Source organism: Bison bison, unplaced genomic scaffold, assembly GCF_000754665.1.
Source record: "Bison bison bison isolate TAMUID 2011002044 unplaced genomic scaffold, Bison_UMD1.0 scf7180017864274, whole genome shotgun sequence".
Taxonomy (NCBI): Eukaryota; Metazoa; Chordata; class Mammalia; order Artiodactyla; family Bovidae; genus Bison; species Bison bison.
This window is the reverse complement of record NW_011494846.1, coordinates 454,753-468,088: the sequence shown is the minus strand read 5'-3', so window position 1 is coordinate 468,088 and position 13,336 is coordinate 454,753. Positions and strand designations below refer to the sequence as shown.

At 43.6% G+C, this 13,336-nt stretch overlaps 1 protein-coding gene across 4 annotated transcripts in view; it reads right to left on the bottom strand.

Annotated features, from left to right (window-relative positions):
• PHACTR1 (phosphatase and actin regulator 1) overlaps positions 1-13,336 on the bottom strand; it is a 298,473-nt gene that overhangs the window by 63,286 nt on the left and 221,851 nt on the right. For all 4 annotated transcript variants that reach the window (XM_010848777.1, XM_010848778.1, XM_010848774.1 and 1 more), the window contains exons 4-5: positions 4,970-5,137; positions 2,869-3,075 (exon numbers count right to left, since the gene is read on the bottom strand). In XM_010848777.1, the coding sequence (XP_010847079.1) occupies positions 2,869-3,075; positions 4,970-5,137 (375 nt within the window). The remainder of the gene's footprint in view (positions 1-2,868; positions 3,076-4,969; positions 5,138-13,336) is intronic.

Here is a 13,336-nt window from a genome sequence, read left to right as displayed (position 1 = left end):
GCCCAAGCTCTATGGAAGTGAGATGTACAGATAATGGGTAAAATTCACTCTCTCGGGGAAAGAACAAGGGGAGCCAGAGAGACAAGGCTAACAGAGCGAGAGAGTCCTGTAAATGCCAGGCTTGTGGCTGAAGTTCTTAATTAGGTAAATAAATTATAGGGCAGTGTTTGTTTTTTAAAAAAAATACTGTCAATTCTTTTTATTTTTTTTTTAAAGTCTTCTGGTGTGGGCCGTGTTTAAAGTCTTAACTGAATTTGTTACAACATGACTTCTGTTTTTCATGTTTTGGTTTTTTGGCCAAGAGGCATGTGGGATCTTAGTTCCCCGACCAGGGACTGAACTCACACCCTGTGCCCTGGAAGGCAAAGTCTCAACCACTGGACCGCCAGGGAAGTCCCTGTTAATTCTTCTTTTAAAATGTCTTATCTACTCATCCATTCCGTCTCTTCCCACTGCCATCAGCTGATAATTTTAGCTTCTGTTTCAACAAATGGAGCGGCCTCTCAAAGTGTCTCCCTGCCTTAAATTGTTCGATTTAATTCAACTAATGCTTCTGGAGAATGAGGCGTACAGGTGGCTTCACTGGCTTCTCGGTTCGGCTGTCAACCTCCTCTTCTTCTGGTTCATTTTACACAATGACCCAGGAATGTATTTTAAAGTCTAGTTTTCACCCTATCACTCACTCCCCAGCTCAAAATCCTCCAAAGGCCACCACTGCCTAAAATCGAAATTCTCACATGGTAGGTAGGAGTAAACCCTCTCTCTCAACACAGCCCAAGAAGGCCCCTCCATCCCAGCTCCGCCTCCTTGTCACTGGCCTGAAGCAGGGCCACCTCTGAGCCTTTCCTCATTCTCTTTAAGTCCCTCATGCCTTAAGGGTGGGCTCAAGTTTCAGGCTCTCCAGGAGCCTTTTTAGCAGACTATGCTAAACGGCAAGGATTACACCTGATGGTAGTTATTCTGGCATTCTATTTCTGGAAATTTAATGAGGATATATTCATAATTGTATATATATCATATACATATATACTGAGCTGTCATATTTTGATACCTAGCACAGTATTCTGCCTACAGTTAGGTGTGCTGAATAAATATGTACTATATACAGGAGTTTACTTTTTTCAATATTTAAGCTTTCTCAAGGGAAACTTGGCCTCTCAGTCTTAAAATGTACACAGACCTTAAAAGTACATAATTTAGTTCTAGAATCAGAATGAGCAATTCTCATACCAGGAATAAGTGAGGAAAAACTCAGAAATGCTTATAAAAATACATGCACATTGTGGAGATATTGAGTTTTTTTATAATAAGGAAGATAGAAACCCCTTAAGGGGTCCCTCATTTAATTGGGGTCCCCTACAATGTAGCTAACAAAATCACTTTTTGGAATATTTTAGTAACATGAGGACCAGTTCATAAGATATAAGTGAGGGCAAAGAAAAAGTAAACTAGCATTTCACTTTTTCTGTTAGATCAATGACAGACAGTGGTTATCTTTTCAGGGAGGCTTAAGAAGGCTCTTTTCCTTTGTGGTTTTCTCTGCATTTAAATTTGGGAACACTAAAGTGTTACTACTGTGTTGAGCAGTTTCTTTAATTGGAAACTTGCTCTTTTGAACCACAAACACTGACTTGGATGGGTATGTACTTTGATAGAGGAGCCTGACACAAACTTCTATTTGAATTGTAACTAATAAGCCTCCGCGTTATGTGAGAGATGTCCTACGGCCATGGAAACAACAGTGATTGACTTAGGAATCGGGAAACAGGGTCTAATGTTGGCTTTACTGCAGAATTCCCGCCAGCCCTGGAAAAGTCACTTCTTTCCTTGAACCCCAGTTTTTTAATGATAAAATAAATGGATATTCTTGCACCCTCCTTCCATCTTACAAAAATATATAGGGATCAATTAGAAACTATTTATCAAAATAGCAAACATATAAAAAGGAAATCAGTCAGTATCATGTGGGATTATTATCAAGGTTGGAGAAACATCCCTCTGAAATCTTGAACCTCCGATTATACCACAACTTTAAACCACTAAGTGGTACCCGATTCATGTGCTAATGTACAGCGAAGCACAATTCCACTAAATGCCCAATTTAATAACTGGAGGTGCATGTGTTACCTAACACTGAACAATGAATTTTAAAGTCATTTCAGGTAATTACAAAATATTGAACACAGTCCCCTGTGCTATATAGTAAATCCTTGATGCTTATCAAGCTTATCTATTTTCTGTAGAGGTTTGTATCTGTTAATCCCGTTGATAATCTGAAAATATATATATAACTGAATCATTTTGCCATACACCCGATTAAAACAGTATCATAAATCAACCACACTTCAATTAAAAAGCAGTCATTTTAGGACAACATTCCTCTTAAAAGTATTTTCCACAATATTTTGCAAATTACTATCTTTGCTCCCACCCCACCCCCCCCCAAGAGGTATACATTTTAAAAGAAGAAATACACTGGGTTTCAGATGAAGTATTCAGAGACAAAAAATTGAATGCTTTAGCAAACTCATGATGAAGAGAACAGGTGCTCCTCTATCTCCACGAAGATTTGGACGGTGAATCTAACCCACCTAGACGGGCAAACACTCTTAGCCACATCAATGCCAACGGATATACTTACCGGTGCACATGACTGGAGGCCCTGAGCACGTGGCTGGCAGGTGTATACTGCATGCCTCGGAACACACACACACAAACCCAGGTCACAACGGCGTGTACCAAGACACACACAGAAACACCAAAGTGTCCCACAGGGCGACCTCGCCAAAGGTTCTCAGGTAAAAAGCAAGAAAGGATCCCGTGAAGGGAAGGCAGGGCGGCGGGCCCCCAGAAGGCGTGCTGACTCACCTGGTAAGTGGTTGCCAATCCTGGCAGTGGGTTTGGGAGGCAGGGCGGGGGGCTGCTTGAGGAGAGAGAGCTGCTTCACAGGGGTGTCCTCGTGGTCTCCGGGGGAAGCAGCAGGTTTTTTGGGGGGCAGGAACAGGACTGGTTTGGCTGAAGGATCTTGGGACAGGAGGGCTCCAGACTCACTGGCAGAGGGACTCTCTTCAGACACTGAGGGGACAACCACATGACACACGAGGACATTACACAGACGCAGCGCGGGTGGGGCTGGCGGCAGCCGCGGGGGCGCAGCGCAGGCCAGCGACGCGGCAGAGCGTGCAGCGCGCATTCCGCGGGCGCGCCAACACCGACTCACGGACCACGGCGACAGGCAACAGATGGGCAGGCACAGAGGAGCGAGGACCAGGAACCCCTCTGAGCCTCCTTGGGGTGTGTTTGCCCTTTGCTCCCGGGTCTGAGGGCGGCCTAGGGGCTGACACTGGGCAGGCAATCCCCATATCCTGGGGCGGCTGCTCCTCCAGGTTCGGGGCCATCCAAGCTGCACATCAGTGTTCAGGGGGCGCTCTACAGTTTCAGGGGCACTGGCTCCTATTGGCTCCTATACACCTGGACAAGGTGAAGGATGCTCCAGATTAACATCCTTTTTGTTTTCTCTGCTCCTCTCTCCTACCCTCGCCAGAAGCATGGTTTTCTCATTTGGATTCTGCCCATTCCTTATTGCTCCAGGCCTGCCTCTTCCTCTCCCCCTGGCAGTGGTGGGGCAGGACCCAGACCAGCTCCAGTTAAGAGCTGTCCTGGGTGGTAGCAGAGGTCCTCCCATCAGACTGGTGACCTAGCCGAAGACTGAAGGAGACTACGACTTCCCAAGGGTGACAGATCTCAGGACAACAAATCAAATCTGTCTGATCCCAATGTCACAAGGAAGGCTGGAGAGAAATCTCAATTTACGGCTTTAGTTGGAACAATCTCTCCAGCTGGGAGGGGGGGAGCTTGGGAGGGAAATGCAACTCAGATGCATACTCCCCCCTACCATCACTGCTCCAGTAAGAAAGCCTGTACAAGAGTACTCCCCTGCCTCGTCCTTCCTCCCTAATCCGGGCAGCAGTGTTCCTGACAGCATCAAAGCCTTGCACATCATCCGCAGGAGAACCAGGTTCTCCCCTGGCTCAAGGGATACTGGTGTTACCAGTGCTGGACATTGATGGAGCAGCGACTCACAGGGTCCCAAAGTGAAGCAGGGCACCGACTCTCTGAACCGCCATCACTCCCGCCTCCCGCCTGAGCTCCGTGTTGCAGACTTTGCACACGGTGTAGACAGAGGAAGGACGTGGCCTCCCTCCCCAGACTCCAGACATTGCCAGAGGTCCCTCCCCAGAGGCTGGTCTCCTGATAGCAAGGGCCTCTCCTTACTGGCTGTCGGGAGCGCGCCACCATCTGGCTAAAGAGGACCACTCTGCAGTCCTTCTGAGGGACTGAATATTGGCGACTCTGGACCAAAGAGGGAGTGACGGTCAGATGGCATCACAAATCACCTGTCAGCAGGCTACAACTTAACCGGTTAAGTTGTACAATTAATACATCAATTTTATACGGTAAACTGGTACAGTCTGCTAAAGTGATGTAACAGTTAACTGTTATATCGGGATGAGGATTCAAAGGCATACCCGGGCTTTGTGACCAGGTGACTTAGACATCCTGCAGAAGCATGGGGCTCAGCGTTAGCAGGAACGAATGTTAGAAAACAAAACGATGACGTTTTAAATCATCTATATTACAAAACAAGATCTATCTTCTTTAAAGAGATTTAGGTTTTAAAAGTGTTTTTAAAGATTGTAGGAAAATAAATGGATATTTCCTCCATATTTTTACACTCAGCATGTACTGGGTTGGCCGAAAACCTTGTTCAAGTTTTCTGTAACGTTTTATGGAAAAACCCAAAGGAACTTTCATGACCAACCCGATACTAAATCGGTCACTTCCATCCTCATTTCCAGGAGATCCTTATGTTCAGGGGGCTCCAGAACAGAAGCCCAAGTCCATCCAGACTGAAGGCCCGCCACACCACATGCTGGGGACCAATTCAATGTCTATCAGGGGGCATTACCTGTCCCATCCATGATGTCAGCAGGCTGGAGCACCTCATATGAGCAGGGATCCCTGGGCATCGGGACTGGCTCCATTTCGGACAGGGCAGGCAGAGACAGCTGGCTGGAGCTCAGGGACTGCCCGTTTTCCAGGGAGTCATCTTCATTCGATATGGAGAGCTCCCCATCTGTTGGAGCAAGAAAGAGACCGCAGAGTTAGATACGCCTGCCTTGCAGGAAAGAGTGACATTTATAGCCTGCTACCTGAGTCTGGATGCTTTTGAACAATCTTCATCAAGACCAGACACAAAGTCTGCACTTGTTATTTTGCTTTTAAGGCATCTAACCACCAGGGAAACCATTTCCAATGATCTTCAGTAGTGTGCCTGTTTTCTCTCCATCGACAGATGAATGGATAAAAAAGATGTGCTGTGTGTGTGTGTGTGTATGTGTATATACATATGTATGGAATATTGTGAAACTGAAAAGTCACTCAGTCATGTCTGACTCTTTGCAACTCCATGAACTGTAGCCCGCCAGACTCCTCTGTCCATGGAATTTTCCAGGCCAGAATACTGGAGTGGGTAATCATTCCCTTCTCTAGGGGATCTTCCCAACCCAGGGATCGAACCCAGATCTGCATTACAGACAGATTCTTTACTGTCTGAACCACCAGGAAGCCCATATGGAATATTACTCAGCCATAAAAAAGAATGCGGGAATGCCATACACAGCAACGTGAACCTAGAAAAAAACCCTAGAAATCATCACACTAGTTCAGTGAGCCAGACTGGGAAAGACAAGTATCATATGATATTGCTTATGTGGAATTAAAAAGAAAAAGATATGAATGAACTTTTTTTTTTTTTAAATAAAACAGAGACTCACAGACATAGAATGCAAACTTATCGTTACCAAAGGAGAAAGGGAGCAGGGAGGAATACATTAGGAGGTTAGTATTAACATATACATTCTACTATATATAAAATATGTAAATAACAAACAAGAACCTACAGTATAGCACAGGCAACTATATTTTTGTAGTAAACTATAAGGGAAAAGAATCTGAAAAAGAGTGTATATATACACACACACACACACACACATATATGTATAACTGAGTATCTGTGCTGTATACCTGAAACTTACACAATATTGTTAATCAACTATACTTTAATTGAAAATTTAAAAACATTTACAAAAGTTCTAACATTTTAAAAGTGCTAAAAAATCATAATATACCATGTTTTATATTTGTTCTTTAAACAAAAATGAAAATCAAATTTTCTTCATAATTTTTGAAAACCTGGAAACACTAAGCAGGACTCAGAGATGGAAAACGAGGTCAGGAATTCCTACTTCTGGGAGCCAAAGGCTTCAAGCGCTCAACAAGCATGGGGACCTGGGACATCAAGGCACTAGGAAAGACTCAGCCTGTCTTCTCGGCACCTCTGCCCACATCCAATCTCTCCAAGGAGACACGTTTAGGGGTCTCTGAGCTCCAGCTGCAGGCTTGCAGCGGCCCAGAGCCACTGGGAGGGGCCAGGGTTCTCCTGCTGCCCATCACTGATTCTGCCGGGCAGGGTGTACGCTTTGATCTTGTCAAAGCTCAGCAAGACAAGGAGCAGCCAGTTAACACCACGGTGGAGGATCAAAGTCTCCTACACAACGGCCGTTTGTCAAATCAAAACTCCCTGGGTGCGATTTCCTCCTAGCCCAGGGGAGTCCTAGATAGCTAGACATTAAAGTCAAATTAATTTTTAAAGAGGACTGAAAGCTGTTCCAGCCAGATGAATAAATATCCAGATGAAAGGCTCTAAGTTATGTTTGGGCAGAAACACAGAAATCAGCAAAGCAATTACCTGCCTTACAACGAGAAGACAGATGATTTACTTGAAGAAATACAACAGTGAAATGCCTCCATGGTTAATCATGGATAAATAAGCTTTTCCTTTTGCTGTGTTCCTCCCAAGGCTTTAATTTTCTACACAATGATGATACAGCAGCAAAAGATTCCTCTACTACCTCCTTTCCTCCTCATTTAGAACTGGCCTGATGAAACGCATGCTCAACAGAGCAATTTATAAACTGACAGGCTTTAGGCAGCATATAGTTCAAGGACTTATGATATTTGACCTGAAATTTTATACACATAGAAAAAAAATATAATGTACACCAAAAAGTCATTTGAAGCAGATAATTTAAAGCACTAATTTTTGAAGACTGTGGGTTTATTTTTTCTTTCTTTTCACTTGGCCTTAAAATTTTTTTTTGTTAATTGGGCTTTTGTTTGCTGTTGGTCATGCTGCTTAGCATGTGCGATGTTAGTTCCCCAACCAGGGATGGAACCCATGCCCCGTGCAGTGGAAGTGCGGAGTCTTAGCCCCTAGATGGCCAGGAAAGCCCCTCACGTGGCCTTTTTATATGTCTCAAATGGAGGCAGTAGTCACTATAATCGTGATTAACAATACGGCTATGATGTCTCATTCCTAAGAGAAGAGCAGACTGTCAGGCCAAGGCTATTTGGGAAACACTCAGCTGAACTGAGAGTACCCAGGATGGGAAGAGCCGCGGTTGTGAGCGTTAACGCAGCGCCATCCAGTAACGGACAGTCCCGGGTCCTTTACTTCGTCTTGTTCAAACCGACAACATGGGAAGCACCTCTGCTTCGGGTTCCCAGGTGGCGGAATAATGATGGCACTGCTGTCAGGTTTACTGCATCTCTGGGAAACCATTCTGATTTTGGATGTTCTGGCACCCCACTCCAGTACTCTTACCTGGAAAATCCCATGGACGGAGGAGCCTGGTAGGCTGCAGTCCATGGGGTCTCGAAGAGTCGGACACGACTGAGCAACTTCATTTTCACCTTTCACTTTCATGCATTGGAGAAGGAAATGGCAACCCACTCCAGTGTTCTTGCCTGGAGAATCCCAGGGATGGGGGAGCCTGGTGGGCTGCCGTCTACGGGGTCGCACAGAGTCGGACACGACTGAAGCGACTTAGCAGCAGCAGTATAGTAAAAGTACTGGCTTAAAACAGCCAGAGGAGGAGGGGTTTCAGGGTTTTTGCCATATTTTGCTTCTTTGGGGCAAAGATGTGATGGAATGATCGCTACATATTTTAGCTACTTAGACTACTTACGTCTAAGAACTGTAGATGCAACATTAAGGGGAAGAAAAGACACCACAGCAGTAGCGCCAGAGGTCTTGGTGGTTACGGGGAAGCAGTATTGCTCACCCCTCTTGGGACACATCAACTCTCAAAAAATTTAGCTCCCTACGGGTTAAAAAGTACCTTTGCTAAATCACAAAGGCCCAAGTCATTTGGGAGAGGAAACCAATCTGGTGAATTCCACCACCGCAACTTCTAAATACACATCTCATTAAAAAACAAAATTAGAAAAAAGGAGAAATATGACATGAATCATATTTCTACCCTAACAGAAAAGTTCTTTTTCCATACGTAGTTGTATGTATCAAATTTTATTTCGTCTTGTTTTTTAAATTTTATAAGCATTATAATTTGCATAGTTATCATCTTAATGATTATCTCTCTGTGGTTGGTCACAAAGGGATTTCGAATGCTTTATGCTGTACTCTTGCCTGGAAAATCCATGGACGGAGGAGCCTGGTGGGTTGCAGTCCATGGGGTCGCTAGGAGTCGGACACGACTGAGCGACTTCACTTTCACTTTTCTCTTTCATGCATTGGAGAAGGAAATGGCAAACCACTCCAGTGTTCTTGCCTGGAGAATCCCAGGGACGGCGGGGCCTGGTGGGCTGCCATCTATGGGGTCGCACAGAGTCGGACACGACTGAAGAAACTTAGCAGCAGCAGCAGCAGCATGCTCTTATAAAAACAGAAATCTCTGCCGATTACCTTCTGGTATAAAACCTTCTCTGCAATTAGAATTCTCCCCTTTAGAAGAGAGTCCGATAAAGACATTTATGTGTATTAATATTTTAATGTCTACTGACACAGACCTGGATATCATTAAGTCATTTTTCTATAGGGTTTGTCAATTTACACAGCAGCAGATTTCTGGGCTTTTGGTCATTTCTTCAATATTAACATTGATAACCATGTTTTACCTATCGACATACCTACTTACCTACATATATATGCACACATCTGGTAGAAGTAAATTAAAACCATGCAATAAGTACAGATTCATTATTGATATCACTTATGACTAAGATAGATGATGACAAAAATTAAATCTGATTTGGATTCATATAATATGGGATTAAAAAGATGCTGCTGTTAAAGTAACAGTTATTTTTAAAATTCTTATGTTTTCAAATGCACACAAAAGGTAGAAGCATGAACGTAATGAACTCCATGTTCTCATCATCAAGCTATGAGGAATTAGCTGGGAATTCCGAATGCTTAGTCACTTCAAGGTTGATTCATCTAAAGACTAATTTATTGATGAATAGTTGATTCACAAGGTTGTATTAATTTCTACTGTAAAGTGATTCAGTTATTATATATAATATACATGCACATGTGCATATACACACATATATGTGTGGATATATACACACACGTATGTGTATATATACACACATGTATATACTCACACATGTATGTACAGATACACATACACAGGTGTATATACGCACACATTCCTTTTTCATATTCTTTTCCATTATGGCTTAGCACAGAATACTGAATATAGTTCCCTGTGCTATTACACAGTAGGACCCTGTTGTCTATACATCTTATACATAATAGCTTGTATCTCTGAAGACTGTTTAGGCTCTCCATGTCTTTTTACTATTTACCAGTTCTGTTATCAGCAGATTACTGCTGCTGCTGCTGCTGCTAAGTCGCTTCAGTCGTGTCCGACTCTATGCGACCCCATGGACTGCAGCCTACCAGGCTCCTCCGTCCATGGGATTTTCCAGGCAAGAATACTGGAGTGGGGTGCCACTGCCTTCTCCACAGCACATTACTAGTATTTTTAAAATAAACATCATTAGAAAAAACTGTTTTCCCTCCCAGGAAGAATTTAACTCTCCTGAATAAAATGAGTCTTACAGAATATTTCTACTTTCATCTATCAAGATCATCACAGTTTCTTAGGTATTTGCTCTTTTTGATACAATGGTAAGTGGAATTGCTTCCTGAATTTCTCTTTCTGATCTTCCATTGCACAGTCTCTTGTTAGTATGAATGAGCAACAGCTCACTGAGTATTGGAAATCATTTTGACGTTTTACATACTGTAATTTTCAAAATGGTACAATTATCTTCAGGTATTAAGACAGTTCCTACTAGAATTAGCAAAGTGTGGAAAGGAGGAAGGGAGAAGGCAGGAGGAGACCAGACAGGTTAAGGAAGTGGTTCTCAAACTTTCATGGGCATCACAATTTCCTGGTGGGCAGTTAAAACACAGATGACAGGGCCTCACTCCCAGAGTCTCTGACTCATGAGGTTTGGCGTGGAACTGAGAACACGCGTGTCTAATAAATTCTTGGGTGATGCCAAAGCTGCTTTTGCTGGTCAGGGTTCCACACTTTGAGAACTACTGGACTGGAGGGAAGGAACTGGACAAGCAAGAGAACCCAGAATAGCAACAGTGCCTTTTCATGATGAGGTTTAGGGCAGGAAATGTCATTCATGGGGCTAACACGTAACAGAGGCGGCTGGTTTAAATCTCAAAGAGAAAGCAGGAGGTTGCGTGGTCTAACCATGGATTATGAACTTGTCACGAAGGGAGATGGGACTGGAGAGGGCACCAGGGTGGGGAAGAAAAGTAAAAGATGAGCCAGGTGCAGACATGCCCAACGGGAGCATCCGGTCACAGAAGTGAAGAGAAAAGAATGCAGAAGAGAGTGCAAGTCAGAGTCACGACAAATGGTGAGATGTAGAAAGCAATGGATTGAGATGGAGACCTGGCCAGTCACTGTCTTCTCTTCCTTGTGAGGCACAAGAATTGAAGATGCTGGTAAGTCAGGCTCACATCAAGTTAAGGAGAGTGCAGGGAGAGGTGCTGCTGTGCTGCTAAGTCGCTTCAGTCGTGTCCGACTCTGTGCGACCCCAGAGACGGCAGCCCACCAGGCTCCCCTGTCCCTGGGATTCTCCAGGCAAGAACACTGGAGTGGGTTGCCATTTCCTTCTCCAGTGCATGAAAGTGAAAAGTGAAAGGGAAGTCGCTCAGTCGTGTCCGACTCTTAGCGACCCCATGGACTGCAGCCTACCAGGCTCCTCCATCCATGGGATTTTCCAGGCAAGAGTGCTGGAGTGGGGTGCCATTGCCTTCTCCCAAGGGAGAGGTGAGAGTGAATGAATTCATTCGACTGACAAACACCTACTGAGACCCTATCGTGAACAATGTGGGGTCACACCCACTGAGCCTCACAAACAGATCTGCTGTTAGCTCCTTAGGATACCTGGAGAAACGACTGTTAGGGCGGCTGCCTCCAAAGGCCTGGAGTTGAACCATATTCTGCCCTGCCCCTCCTGCCACAGGCCAGGCATTGTGCTAAATGCTGAGGAGGAAACAGACATCCCCTGGGGAAAGAGTGAGGCAAGACGGGGTGCAGAAATGCAGACAGGGAGGAATTTGGTGTACACGAGCTGGGGTGAAAGGTGAGGAAAAGAAGCGTGAGAAGTTAAGCCCTGAGAAACAGAAGAAGAAAAATGAGAGGCGAAGGAAGGGAGTAGATGTGTGTTTGGAACAGATGGAGATTCACCTCTTGTCTTGCATAAAATTTTTCTTACTGTTCTAAGAGTACAATCTACTGGTTGGTCAAAAAGTTCATTTGGGTTTTCCCATAAGATGGTATGAGAAACTGGGATGAACTCTGTGGCTAACCCAATATATAAAAGCTGTGTTCCAGAGAGTTGGCTTGAAAGATGTTTTTAAAAATATATATTTTTTGTTCTAATTCAGTTTATTTAGGAATGACATCTACCTATAACCAGATGTTACCTATGTGACAATATTCCAAACAATTTTGTTGTTGTTGTTTGTTTTGCTTTAAGATACCCTCTGGTTTTAGGGTGATTGACATATATATATATATACTCACAGACATATTTATTTATTTAGGGTGCATAAGAAGGAAGCCAGAAATGTATTAACTTACTCATAAACTTTTAGGTTTTTATTTTTTAAATTTTATTTTTAAACTTTACATAATTGTATTAGTTTTGCCAAATATCAAAATGAATCCATCACAGGTACACATGTGTTCCCCATCCTGAACCCTCCTCCCTCCTCCCTCCCCATACCATCCCTCTGGGTCGTCCCAGTGCACTAGCCCCAAGCATCCAGTATCGTGCATTGAACCTGGACTGGCATCTCGTTTCATACATGATATTTTACATGTTTCAATGCCATTCTCCCAAATCTTCCCACCCTCTCCTTCTCCCACAGAGTCCATAAGACTGTTCCATACATCAGTGTCTCTTTTGCTGTCTCGTACACAGGGTTATTGTTTTCATCTTTCTAAATTCCATATATATGCGTTAGTATACTGTATTGGTGTTTTTCCTTCTGGCTTACTTCACTCTGTATAATAGGCTCCAGTTTCATCCACCTCATTAGAACTGATTCAAATGAATTCTTCTTAATGGCTGAGTAATACTCCATTGTGTATATGTACCACTGCTTTCTTATCCATTCATCTGCTGATGGACATCTAGGTTGCTTCCATGTCCTGGCTATTATAAACAGTGCTGTGATGAACATTGGGGTACACGTGTCTCTTTCCCTTCTGGTTTCCTCAGTGTGTATGCCCAGCAGTGGGATTGCTGGATCATAAGGCAGTTCTATTTCCAGTTTTTTAAGGAATCTCCACACTGTTCTCCATAGTGGCTGTACTAGTTTGCATTCCCACCAACAGTGTAAGAGGGTTCCCTTTTCTCCACACCCTCTCCAACATTTATTATGTGTAGACTTTTGGATCGCAGCCATTCTGACTGGTGTGAAATGGTACCTCATAGTGGTCTTGATTTGCCTTTCTCTGATAATGAGTGATGTTGAGCATCTTTTCATGTGTTTGTTAGCCCTCTGTATGTCTTCTTTGGAGAAATGTCTATTTAGTTCTTTGGCCCATTTTTTGATTGGGTCGTTTATTTTTCTGGAGTTGAGCTGTAGGAGTTGCTTGTATATTTTTGAGATTAGTTGTTTGTCCGTTGCTTCATTTGCTATTATTTTCTCCCATTCTGAAGGCTGTCTTTTCACCTTGCTGATAGTTTCCTTTGATGTGCAGAAGCTTTTAAGTTTAATTAGGTCCCATTTGTTTATTTTTGCTTTTATTTCCGATATTCTGGGAGGTGGGTCATAGAGGATCCTGCTGTGATGTATGTCAGAGAGTGTTTTGCCTATGTTCTCCTCTAGGAGTTTTATAGTTTCTGGTCTTATGTTTAGATCTTT